The following is a 13045-nucleotide window of genomic DNA, read 5'->3' as shown; positions in this document are numbered from 1 at the left end:
AGTAGAGCAGAGAGCAGGTTATGTCATGTCTCTTTTTATAAGGGCACTGATCCTATCACAAGGGTGCCACCCTCATGACTTAATTACCTGCCAAAGGTTTGTCTCCAAATACCATTATCATGGGAGTTACAGGCATTATTCAGCAGCTTGGGCTCTTTGTTCTTGTTGTTTGGCTTCACAACAAGACGTAGGAATTCTTAAATCTGGTGGTAGAATATTTTTAAAAATATATTCTATTTAAATATATTTTTAAAATATATATTAAATATTTTTATATTTAATATATATTAAATATATAGAATATTTAATATATATTAAATATATATTAATATATAGAATATTTAATATATATTTAATATATATTAAATATATATTAAATATATAGAATATTTAATATATATTTTAAAAATATATTTAAATAGAATATATTTTTAAAAATATTCTACCACCAGATTTAAGAATTCCTACATCTTCTTTCTTATAGAAACAAGCCAGAGGAGAGGCTTTCCAGTCACATGGTTCATGTCTGTACTCTGAAACGTCATCACGATTTTTTTTCCAATGAAAAGGGAATGGTTTTCTACTCTCAAAGAATGGAGAAATGCCATTTAGCTAGGTATTCACTGGTATTTAAATGAGATGGTTCCTCTGCTAGTTAGATTGCTCCTTGACAGGGTGCTTTCATATAGTGAGTGCTTTCTTTCACAGATCATCTGTTCAATCATAAGTATGTGCCTCATTTTAAAATGAAGAATGCATCAAGCTTTAACAGGTTTAGGCCGAGTGCGGTGGCTCACGCCTGTAATCCCTATGTTTTGGGAGGCCGTGGCGGGCAGATCACCTAAAGTCCAGATCGAGACCAGCCTGGCCAACATGGTGAAACCACCATCTCTACTAAAAATACAAAAATTAGCCAGGCGTGGTCGCACGTGCCCGTAATCCCAGCTACTCAGGAGGCTGAGGCAAGAGAATTGCTTGAACTTGGGAGGCAGAGGTTACAGTGAGTTGAGATTGTGCCACCGCACTCCAGCCTGGGTGACAGAGTGAGACTCCATCGCAACAACAACAAAATAAGATTTAACAGGTTTAAACAGAGTTCAAATTGTTTCATTGTTTAGATATTTGACTTTAAATTTCTTTTATGTCTTCTCTGAACTAACAGTTATATTTAGTTGACTTCTTTTTCTAAAATTTGCATTTTTTTGCTAACAATTGAATAATCACAGGATGGATTTCTATACTTTTCCCTATCACATTCAGATATGAGAGTTCTTATCTCTGTTGGATATTGGCTTACCCAGAGAGTAAAGGCTCTTCTATAGAGTAACCCTGGGACTGTGTAGACTTAAAATATTCTTGTTCAAGACATTTACGTTTAGAAGATACATCAATAGTCAAATGAAATTAAGCTGTGATAACGTGTAACGCTTCGCCCCCACCCTACCTACCAGCCTGACCAACGCATCTTTCTATTTTTTTTTTTTTTTTTTTTTTTAAGACAGAGTTTTGCTCTTGTTGCCCAGGCTGGAGTGCAGTGGTGCGATCTCGGCTCACCACAACCTCCACCTCCCGCGTTCAAGCGATTCTTCTGCCTCAGCCTTCTGAGTAGCTGAGATTACAGGCATTCGCCACCAAGCCCGGCTAATTTTATATTTTTAATAGAGACAGGGTTTCTCCATGTTGGTCAGGCTGGTCTCGAACTCCTGACCTCAGGTGATCCACCCACCTCAGCCTCCCAAAGTGCTGGGATTACAGGCATGAGCCACCGTGCCCAGCCAACATCTGACTTTCAGTGTGGGATGTTTTATCCCATCCATTTATATTAACTGCTAACTGCATGCCTTTGATTCACCATTTTAATTGTTAATGTCAAGATATTAGTGACATGTTAAGTTTTGGCTTTTCTTCCTTTTTTTTTTTTTTTGAGTTGGAGCCTCACTGTTGTTGGCCCAGGCTGGAGTGCAATGGTGTGATCTCAGCTCACTGCAACCTCTGCTTCCCAGGTTCCAGCAATTCTCCTGCCTCAGCCTCCTGAGTAGCTGAGATTACAGGTGCCCGTCACCAAGCCCGGCTAATTTTTGTATTTTTAGTAAAGGCAGGGTTTCACCATGTTGGCCAGGCTGGTCTCAAACTCCTGACCTCAGGTGATCCACCCGCCTTGGCCTCCGAAAGTGCTGGGATTACAGGCGTGAGCTACCACACCCAGCCAAGTTTTGGCTTTTCTACATTAAATTTAGTTTCTACTCTGTTCCCCTCCCCTAATACCTGAAAATTAGGAGAAGGATCTAATTAGATGTGGAAAAGCGTTCAAATGCATAATAGTAGGTAAAATTAGATAGCTGCTTATTTTGAAGAAATTTCACCAAAGAAACAAATGTTCTTTACATTATTTGTAAGCTTCCATTTACAATAGATTTCCAAGGTACTAGGCCTCTGGATTTTACCATTTGCCGCTTAAACCTGAAATTGGCTAATGATCAGTGATCTCAGAAGAACTCACCACAGGACAGCCTGAAACGTACAGTCCTAGAAGTGAAGTGCTTGTATGCCATCAATTACATTAATTACCAGTAGTTATAAGTCAGAAAGTAGACCCGTGAAGAAAATAGATTCATATGATAATATTTTCTATTCAAAATTTATTATATTCTATTCAACAGAAATGTACATCAAAACATTCACCCCGAAAACCAGGAGCTAGTAAGGGTACTTCGAGAACAGCTTCAAACAGAACAGGTATTGTATATGTATTTATTTGAGGAGTAGATGTGATAGCTCCCTTTGCATGTGAAATTGTGATAAAACATTAGTAAATTACCTTTTGGAAACATGGGCTTCTTTCCGGCTTCAAATTACCTTATATTATTTTATAGATTGTATATTTGCAAGAATGGGCAAATTGCCTAGCCTTAATCTATTCAGATGTCTTCATGTTTATTATTAATCTGCTTTAAAAGATAGCAGTTTTCCTATTATTTATTAGTGTAGAAATAATTGCTGTCTAATTGACCTTAATGAAATGTAGTAGAAAAAATATTTTTTTCTGACATATACTCGTTAATATCTACAAAGAAATAACTAGAAGAGGTGGCTGTTTTTTTTTTTTTTCTCCTTTTTTCTTCAGTTGTCAAAGTTATAACAACAAAACTAGTTAGGCAAAGAAAAAAACTAACTTTTCTCCTGTTCGTTCTTTGCTTTTTACCAGATGGAATCTCTAAGAATTGGAGATATACTTTATGAAGCCTGGAATAAATAGGATATTTTACACCTTCATGCTGAGATACCTAACATCAAGAAACAAAATTAAAAATTCCTTTCCTACTGATCAAACTTTAGTTCCAATAAGTGTTCTGTTTTTTTTTTATAAAAAAGAGACAGGGTCTCACTGTGTTGCCCCGGCTGCTGTCCAACTTTTGAGCTCAAGCGGTCCTCTCACCTCAGTCTCCCAAAGTGCTGGGATTAGTCTGGGCATAGTGGCTCACACCTGTAATCCCAGCACTTTGGGAGGCTGAGGTGGGAGAATCACTTGAGCTTAGGAGTCCGAGACCAGTTTGGGCAACATGACAGAACTCTGTCTCTATTAAAAATACAAAAGCTAGCTGGGTATGGTGGCGCATAGCTATAGTCCCAGCTACTCAGGAGGCTGAGGTGGGAGGATCCCTCGAGCCTGGGAGGTTGAGGCTACAGTGAGCTGTGCTTGCTTCGCTAAAACCAAAGTGCTGGGATTATAAGCGTGAGCCCACCATGCCTGGCCCCAATAAGGGTTTTATAATTTATCTATTCACCAGATATTTTTTGAACATCTACCACATGCCATACATTTTCTAGGCATTGGGAATTCAATTGTGAATTAAACAGACAAAAATTCCTACCCTCTTGGAACTTATATTCATTGATACAAGAATAACTTAAGCAGGGCAAGGAGCAGTGGCTCATGCCTGTAATCCCAGCACTTTGGGAGGCCAAGGCGAGCGGATCACGAGGTCAAGAGATCAAGACCATCCTGCCCAACATGGTGAAACCCCGTCTCTACTAAAAATACAAAAATTGGCCGGGCGTGGTGGCGCACACCTGTTGTCCCAGCTACTTGGGAGGCGGAGGCAGGAGAATCACTTGAACCCAGGAGGCGGAGGTTGTAGTGAGCTGAGATTGCGCCACTGCGCTCCAGCCTGGTGACAGAGAGTGAGACTCTGTTTAAAAAAAAACAGAATAGTTTAAGCCTATTAGTACTACTGTGTTCTGTAACAATTGTTACCCATAATTCATGTTGAGATAGTGTTTTGTAATTTACAAAGTGATTTCCCAAACAACAATCGTAGTTAATCTTTAGACATAAGTAAGGCAACTATTATTATTCTCATTAACATATGAGACTGCTAAGATTTGCTAACACTCACACTAGCGATTTCATGACTGGATTCAGCTATGGAGGGGCCCCAGATTGAGGTGAATCTTCCAGGTCTCCTTGCGGCAGTGTCCACTCATCTGCCTCACCTCTTCCTGAGGCCCAGCACACAGCTCTCAGAGTGAAAATAAGGCTGGCAATGTAGTCTGTTCTGTGCTGTCCAGTATGGCAGCTACCAGCCACCTGTGGCTATTCAAGTGAGTTAAAATTAAACACAATCTGAAATTAAGTCTTTCAGTCACACGGGCCACATTTCAAGTACACAATGGCCACATGTGGCTCGTGGCTACTGTACTGGACAGCATTGATAAAGATTTCAATTATTGCAGAAAGTTCTATTGGACAGCACTGTTAATTGGTTTTTGTCAATTTCTTTAAAAATTAGTAAGGAGAAGGCTGGGCGCGGTGGCTCACTCCTGTAATCCCAGCACTTTGGGAGGCTGAGGCAGGCAGATCGCCTGAGGTCAGGAGTTCAAGACCACCCTGGGCAACATGGCGAAACCCCGTCTCTACTAAAAATACAAATTTAGCCGGGCGCTTGTAATCCCAGCTACTCCAGAGGCTGAAGCGGGAGAATCATTTGAACCCAGGAGGCAGAGGTTTCAGTGAGTGGAGATTGTGCCACTGCACTCCAGCCTGGGTGACAGAGCGAGACTCTGTCTCTAAGAAAAAAAAAAAGTAGAGAAGGGAACATAAAGTGCTGTACGCTTTTTGTAGCATTAGAACTGACATAAAGGCCAGGCGCAGTGGCTCACGCCTGTAATCCCAGCACTTTGGGAGGCCGAGGCGGATGGATCACGAGGTCAGGAGATCGAGACCATCCTGGCTAGCACGGTGAAACCCTGTCTCTAATAAAAATACAAAAAATTAGCCGGGCACGGTGGCGGGCGCCGGTAGTCCCAGCTACTCGGGAGGCTGAGGCAAGAGAATGGCGTGAACCCAGGAGGCGGAGCTTGCAGTGAGCGGAGATCGCACCACTGCACTCCAGCCTGGGTGACAGAGCGAGACTCCGCCTCAAAAAAAAAAAAAAAAAAGAACTGACATAAGTGACTATAACATTAAGGTGTAGCCTTGGATCACAGAATATTCTGGTGATTTAGGACTGTTTTGGAAGTATGAAATTTTAGTTACATTTATTATTATTTAAATTTATTAAATTTGTTTATTAAGTGGCAAAAATCTGATTCACTTAAGAACAGTTCCTATTTAGTAAACTTAATACTTTTTTCTGTAATTAGATATTTTTCATGCTAGCAACTTTATCTGTGCTAGGTTCCATTAAAACAAGTTTTGATAAATATTTTTACAATACAATTACATAAAATATATGTTATGTAGGCACTTTTCTTTTTTTGAGACAGGGTCTCTGTTGCCCAGGCAGGAGTATAGTGGTGCGATCTCGGCTCATTGCAGACTCCACCTCTTGAGTTCAAGTGATTCTCCCACCTCACCCTCCCAAGTAGCTGAGACTACAGGTGCACGCCACCATGCCCAGCTAATTTTTGTATTTTGTAGTAGAGACAGGGTTTCACCATGTTGACCAGGCTGGTCTCAAACTCCTGACCTCAAGTAATCCACCCACCTCAGCCACCCAAAGTGCTGGGGTTACAGGTGTGAGCCACCATGCCCGGCCATGTAGACACTTTTCTAGGTCCTGAGGTACAATGAGTCCTACAGATAAATCCCTTGCCCTCATAATCCATCCTAGTGAGGTCTTTGATATCTAGATGTTTCTTGCATATGTGCAACACTTTTAAAATGAAAAAGACGTTGAAAATGAAAAAAGTGAAGACTTAGAAAACAGTTTAACATTTGATATTTTTTTCTTTTTGAGACAGGGTCTCGCTCTGTCACCTAGGCTGGAGTGCAGTGGTGCAGTCACGGCTCACTGCAGCTTCAACCTCCCAGGCTCAGGTGACCTCCCACCTCAGTCTCCCAAGTAGCTGGGACTATAGGCACATGCCACCAGCACTCCTGGCTAATTTTTCTATTTTTTGTAGAGATGGGGTTTTGCCATGTTGCCCAGGCTCATCTGGAACTCCTGGGCTCAAGTGATCCACTTGCCTCGGCCTCCCAAAGTGCTGGGATTACAGGCGTGAGTCACCGCACCTGACCTCAACATTTATTATTGTTAGCTTATGCACTAGCTCAGCCTTGTGTTACTCAGAATAATTTACTTATTCCAGTAGAGTAAAAGACGAACTCTCGAGTTAATGTAAGTTTTTGTCTTTAAATTGTGTTTAGGAAGGAAAGTGGAGACCATGCAGCTTAAATAAAAACAATATAGCCTCATAACATTCTTAAAATTATAACCTTAAACTATTGCACATTTACAGTTTGATGAGGGTTACACACTGCTGACTCTGTTCTCGAATATAATTTAACATGAGATACTGTTGAGGGCTACATGTGTTGTGTTCCAATGTGTGCACCTGTGTTCTTATTAGGATGCACCTGCTGCCGCTCGACAGCAGTTCTACACTGACATGTACTGTCCCATCTGCCTGCACCAAGCCTCCTTCCCGGTGGAGACCAACTGTGGACATCTTTTTTGTGGTAAGCAAACAACACTGTACTTGGGAAAAGTGACTGTGTAGACCAAGACCTCTATGTGTACAAAGGCTGGATTCCTAATTTTCCCTTTGTCATATTTTGTATTTTGTGAGTAGGGTAGATTACCTCTGATATCCTGCAACTTGTCAACCAAGTATACATAGCATCTAAATGATACACTTACTTATTTATTTTCTATTTAGTGTGTCCATGTAGCAGCTATGGGTTCAGAGGTTAAAGAAACTATTCAGCTTCCCCATAAACAGAAATGTGTTTCTTTAGACAGTAGTTCAAGTAGATCCATAGCATGAGGGATTCACTGAGTCCCTCTTTGTTCATCACTTTTTGGGAGTTTCATTTATTATTCATCCTTCCCAGGGCAGGAAGGTTCTTCTCTCAAGAATCTGCCCAAGACCCTGCCTTAGCCCTCCTGCCTCTTTTGACTCTGAGTTTGTACCAAAAGTCTTAAAGGTCTTAATCTCAGTCTGTTTGTCTCTGTCTCTGTCTCTCTCTCAATCTTGAGGTTTAATGAGGGAGAATGAGAATCCTAGAGCATACCTTGGGGTAAGAAGGGAATAATTTCACACTTACTTAGTATCAGGAAGGAGTGCTCTCCACAACTCCTCATTTTTCCTGAATCTGCAGATTCAGGAATATCTTCTATGGCTTCTTATGCCATAGAAGATTGAGGGGCAAAGTATCAGTTATTACATGCCTATGTATTGGACATTAACGTACTTCATCTAACCCCACCTATGAGGAAACAGGCTTTAGAGATGTGAAGAAATTTTACGAAGAGGCCAGGCGCTGTGGCTCACGCCTGTAATCTCAGCACTTTGGGAGGCTAAGGCAGGAGGATTGCTTGAGCCCAGGAGTTGGAGGCCAGCCTGGGCAACATAGGGAGACCCTGTCTCCACAAAAAATAAGAAATTAGTCAGGCGCAATAGGTCACATGTGCAATCCCAGCTACTGGGGAGGCTGAGGTAGGAGAATCGCTTGAGCCGAGGAGCTTGAGGCTGCAATGAACTGTGATCATGCTATTGCACTCCAGCATGGGCAGCAGAGCAAGATCCTGTCTCAAAAAATAATAATAATACATTTTACAAAGAGTAGCCCAGCTGTTAAGTGACAGAGCCAACTTTTTTTTTTTTGAAATGGAGTCTCGCTTTGTCGCCCAGGCTGGAGTGCAATGGTGCGATCTCTGCTCACTGCAATCTCTGCCTCCCAGGTTCAAACGATTCTCCTGCCTCAGCTTCCCAAGCAGCTGGGATTATAGGCGCCTGCCACCATGCCCAGCTAATTTTTGTATTTTTGTAGAGACGGGGTTTCACCATGTTGGCCAGACTGGTCTCAAACTCCTGACATCGTGATCCGCCCACCTCAGCCTCCCAAAGTGCTGGGATTACAGATGTGAGCCACTGAACCCAGCCCAGACAGAGTCAAATTTTTAAACCTAGGTTTATCTTCAATCCCTGTGCTCAGTTCTGCATGATTAGTGGTTCATACAATAGTAAACACTCGACACCACTTCGATTTGTCCAATCACTAGACCTAGTTTTTTATTGTTTCTTTCTGTTTAAACAGTTGTGTTCAAGATAGGGTATTATGGCTCCCAAAATGTAGGAAATTTTCATATAGGGACTAATTTAAAATGTAGCATATAATCATCCTATAAATTGTGTTGGCCCTTTTGTCTAACTTCATAGTATAGAATTATTAGATACAGTGTTATTTGTGCAGTTGGAGATGGCATATTTGGAACCCATACCATGTAATGGCAGCGTTTTCTGTACCTTGTGCTCTTTCAGTAATCCAATCTCATCATTGCTTCATCCACTCATTCTAGTCTCTTCTTTAAGGTTTTCACTTAAGTAGCTAACAAAGTATAAAACGCTTATTTCAGTTTTTATCTTTTAATTTTCTATTGGAAATGCTAATCACCAGGGAAGTTATGAAAGATTGGGCAGGGAAAATTAAATAGGCATCAGAGAAGGCAGATATGTTTCTCCTCTTGAACCTAATCCACATGACACTCCTTTCCGACATTTGCTCTTGCTGTTCTTAAAACCTGAAGTGTCCTCCCTCCTGTTTTCTGCCTATCTAAATCTCATCTGTCCTATGAAGTTCAGTTCAAATCCTTTCTTCTCTACAAGTTAGTTTCTAATGCATACTTCTCTGCACTCCTTTTTTGTATTTCTTTTTCTTTTTTTTTTGAGATAGAATCTTGCTCTGTCGCCCAGGCTGGAGTGCAGTGGCACGATCTCGGCTCACTGCAAGCTCCGCCTCCCGGGTTCACACCATTCTCCTGCCTCAGCCTCCTGAGTAGCTGGGACTACAGGCGCCTGCCACCGCACCTGGCTAATTTTGTGCATTTTTTAGGAGAAACGGGGTTTCACCATGTTAGCCAGGATGGTCTTGATCTCCTGACCTCGTGATCCACCCGCCTCGGCCTCCTAAAGTGCTGGGATTACGGGTGTGAGCCACCGCCCGGCCTTTTTTTTTTTTTGAGATGGAGTTTCACTCTTGTTGCCCAGGCTGGAGTGCAATGGTGCAATCTCGGCTCACTGCAACCTCCATCTCCCAGGTTCAAGCGATTCTCCTGCATCAACCTCCCAAGTAGCTGGGATTACAGGCATGCACCACCAAGCCTGGCTAATTTTGTATTTTTAGTAGAGACAGGGTTTCTCCATGTTGGTCAGGCTGGTCTCGAACTCCCAACCTCAGGTGACCCGCCTGCCTCGGCCTCCCAAAATGCTGGGATTACAGGCGTGAGCCACTGTGCCTGGCCCTTTTTTGTATTTCAAGTTAATATTACACAGTTGAAGATTTGCCTTCTACGTTGATTTGAGTATGTCAACTTGGTCTCCTCAACTGGATTGCCATTGCTTGTTCTGAATTCTGAACACTTACTTGATCTGGAGGAATAAGGAACACATGAGGGCTAAGCCAGGTTGCTCAGGCAAGAGCAGGAATACACAGAGGTTCCTGGAGAGAGAAGGGACACCTAGTTCAGCCCTTAGCACTTAGTTCAGATTCACAGTGGGACCTGGATAGTTGAAGATGCAAGTGTCCTACAAAAAAGAAAGTGGATTGGCCCCTTAAATCCCAGACAGTATTCAAAACTATTCCTTCACCTGTTATTGGCCTGAAGTTTGGTGCTTATACAGTTGGCACGCCTGTGTCTTCTTGAGGTCGCCAGACTCTTCCTTTAGGCTGTGTTGCCCATCTTCGGCTGGCTTGCTGCTCATGAATACCTTCAAGCAGAAAAATCCAATCCATCTAGTGCAAGAGTTCATTCAATTCTTGAACTGGATTCTAAACTTCATTAGGGCAGAGCATATAATCTTTTTGTGTCCTTTGATTCCTTGCTTGTACTATTTTTTTTTTTTCTGAGATGGAGTCTCACACTGTCACCCGGCTATAGTGCAGTGGCGTAAGCTCAGCTAACTGCAACCTCCACCTCCCAGATTCAAGCGATTCTCCTTGCCTCAGCCTCCCAAGTAGCTGGGATTTATAGGCACCCACCACCACCCCCGGCTAATTTTTTTGTATTTTTGTGGAGACGAGGTTTTACTGTGTTGGCCAGGCTGGTCTCGAACTCCTGACCTTGTGATCCACCCACCTCAGCCACCCATAGTGCTGGGATTAGAGGCGTGAGCCACTGCGCTTGGCCACTTGTACTATTAATACCTAATTACTATTAGTTAATACATTGATAATTTGGTTTTCTAAACTCTTTTCAAAGTTGTGTTTTGTAACATATCAAATTTAGAACAGAAAATTTATGCTCTGATTTGTTGGTTGTTATATTTACAATGATGTTTAATTATTGTTTTATTTATATTTCATAGGAAATATAATGCTTTATATGAAACTTCATAGTATTAAGGCAGTTAATATATACTTGCTTTTGATTGTGTACAACTGTAGCTTAACTTGGAGGTTTTTTTTTTAAGACAGAGTCTTGCTTTGTTGCCCAGGCTGGAGTGCAGTGACATGATCTCAGCTCATTGCAACCTCCACCTCCTGGGTTCAAGTGATTCTCCTGCCTCAGCCTCCCAAGTAGCTGGGATTACAGGCGTGTGCTACCGCACCCGGCTAATTTTTGTATTTTTTAGTAGAGACGGAGTTTCACCATGTTGGCCACCCTGGTCTCAAACTCCTGATCTCAAGTGATCCACCCAGCTTGGCTTCCCAAAGTGCTGGGATAACAGGCGTGAGCCACTGTGCCTGGCCTTACCTTGGAATTTAAATAAAAAAAATTTTAATGGCTAGGAGTTCTTAATAGATTTGAATTTGCCTGAAGGGTTGGCTGGATGAAGTAAAAAGTATTTTTAAATAAGGTGGTACTGTTAAAATATTTCAAATAGTTGAATCTTTCTGAGGATATGTGGACTTTAAAACATCAATATTAATGGGTTGTTTGTTTGTTTTGTTTTGTCTATTAGGTGCCTGCATTATTGCTTACTGGCGATATGGTTCATGGCTTGGGGCAATCAGTTGTCCAATCTGTAGACAAACGGTAATGTTTTGTATGCAGAAAGTTATCATTTATGTTATTTTGTACATTTTTATAGTTTTTGTATCTACATTTGGAATTATTATTCTTTTTAGCAGAACTTCATTTATCCAAATCTTCTTTGATGTTACTATATTGTTATTATTATTATTTTTTTTAAAAAAAAGGTCTTGCAGTGCAGTGGCATGATTGTAGCTTCCTGCAGCCTCGACCTCCTGGGCCCAAGCAATCCTTCCACCTTAGCCTCCTGAGTAGCTGGGACTATAGGCATATGCCACCATGCCTGGCTAATTTTTTTATTTTTAGTAAAGATGAGGTCTCTCTGCATTGCCCAGGCTGGTCTCAAACTCCTGAGCACAAGCAATCCTCCTGCCTCAGCCTCCTGTAATCAAAGGTGCTGGTATTACAGGCATGAGATACCACGCCCAGCCCATGATTTTTTTTTTTTTTAACTGTACCTGGCCCACGATTATTTTTTTAAAACTGTCACTGAGACACCACAACAAAAGGGAATCCTATTTGAAATCCTACAGTCGTAGTGAAAGACAACTGGTAAATGAATCCTTGCCAAAAATCCCAGTAAAGTCTGTAGTAGTACAAGCAAAGGAATAACCAAACTACCTAATCAGGCTTGAACATATATCCTCTACATACACTTGTTTTGAAAAAAAATATTTTTTCCTTTTCAATTTATATTTAATCTTCTTTTTCCAGTGAGGACCCAGATAGCTTTAAATGGTATATAATGATTTTTTTTTTAAATGTTTCATTCCTTTTAGAGACATGGCCACATTGCATTGTCCAGAACAGCTTAGACCATGACAGTTAGCACTGAAGCCACCCGAGGAGGGAGTAAGCATGAACGTGAGACTGAAATGTCACGCAGATGAGACATGCCAAATTCTCTCCATTTCTTTGATAAACTGGAGAAATGAAATACTGAACAATTCTGAGAAACCAACATTCTCAGTTTTTAAGTATGACAAAATAGGACATTGTGTCAGTTGTATACTGTTTTTCATAATTTCCTTTATATTTATTTTTCATTTAAAATAAAAATACAGGGTGGGCACAGTAGCTCATGCCTGTAATCCCAGAACTTTGGGAGGCCAGGGCAGGAGGATCACTTGAAGCCAGGAGTTCAATACCAGCTTGGGCAACAAAATGAGATTCCATCTCTACAAAAAAATTTAAAAAATAAAATTAGCCAGGTGTGGTGGTGTATACCTGTAGTCCCAGCTACTTGGGAGGCTGAGGTGGGGGGATTGCTTGAGCTCAGAAGGTTGAGGCTGCAATGAGCTATGATCATGGGACTGCACTCCAGCCTGGGCAATAGAACGAGATTACATCCCTAAAAAAAAAAGTATTCCTCCACTTACCCGTGGGTGGAATGTTCTCACACACACTCTCTCTCTCTCTCTCTCTGTCCTTCAGCCTTTATTGTAGCCGTCTGTTTCCCCTCAACTGCCCTCTTATTTTGGTGCAAAGAGGGAGGTCCAAGTCATTTTCTTACCATTCTTGCTTCTACATTCCCAAATTCTGCCTCTTTCATATTTTACTGTGGCCAC

At 41.5% G+C, this 13045-nt stretch overlaps 1 protein-coding gene across 11 annotated transcripts in view; it reads left to right on the top strand.

Moving 5' to 3' along the window:
• RNF170 (ring finger protein 170) overlaps positions 1–13045 on the top strand; it is a 48458-nt gene that overhangs the window by 24854 nt on the left and 10559 nt on the right. For 7 of the 11 annotated variants that reach the window (XM_055296119.2, XM_055296124.2, XM_055296118.2 and 4 more), the window contains exons 3-5: positions 2661–2736; positions 6853–6961; positions 11407–11480. In XM_055296119.2, coding sequence (XP_055152094.1) covers positions 2661–2736; positions 6853–6961; positions 11407–11480 — 259 coding nt within the window. The remainder of the gene's footprint in view (positions 1–2660; positions 2737–6852; positions 6962–11406; positions 11481–13045) is intronic. The other 4 variants (XM_063610992.1, XM_063610993.1, XM_063610991.1 and 1 more) reach the window with 2 other exon arrangements.

This window comes from Symphalangus syndactylus, chromosome 10 (assembly GCF_028878055.3).
Source record: "Symphalangus syndactylus isolate Jambi chromosome 10, NHGRI_mSymSyn1-v2.1_pri, whole genome shotgun sequence".
Lineage (NCBI taxonomy): Eukaryota > Metazoa > Chordata > Mammalia > Primates > Hylobatidae > Symphalangus > Symphalangus syndactylus.
Note: the sequence above shows the minus strand (reverse complement) of the source record. Positions and strands in the feature narration are given on the sequence as shown.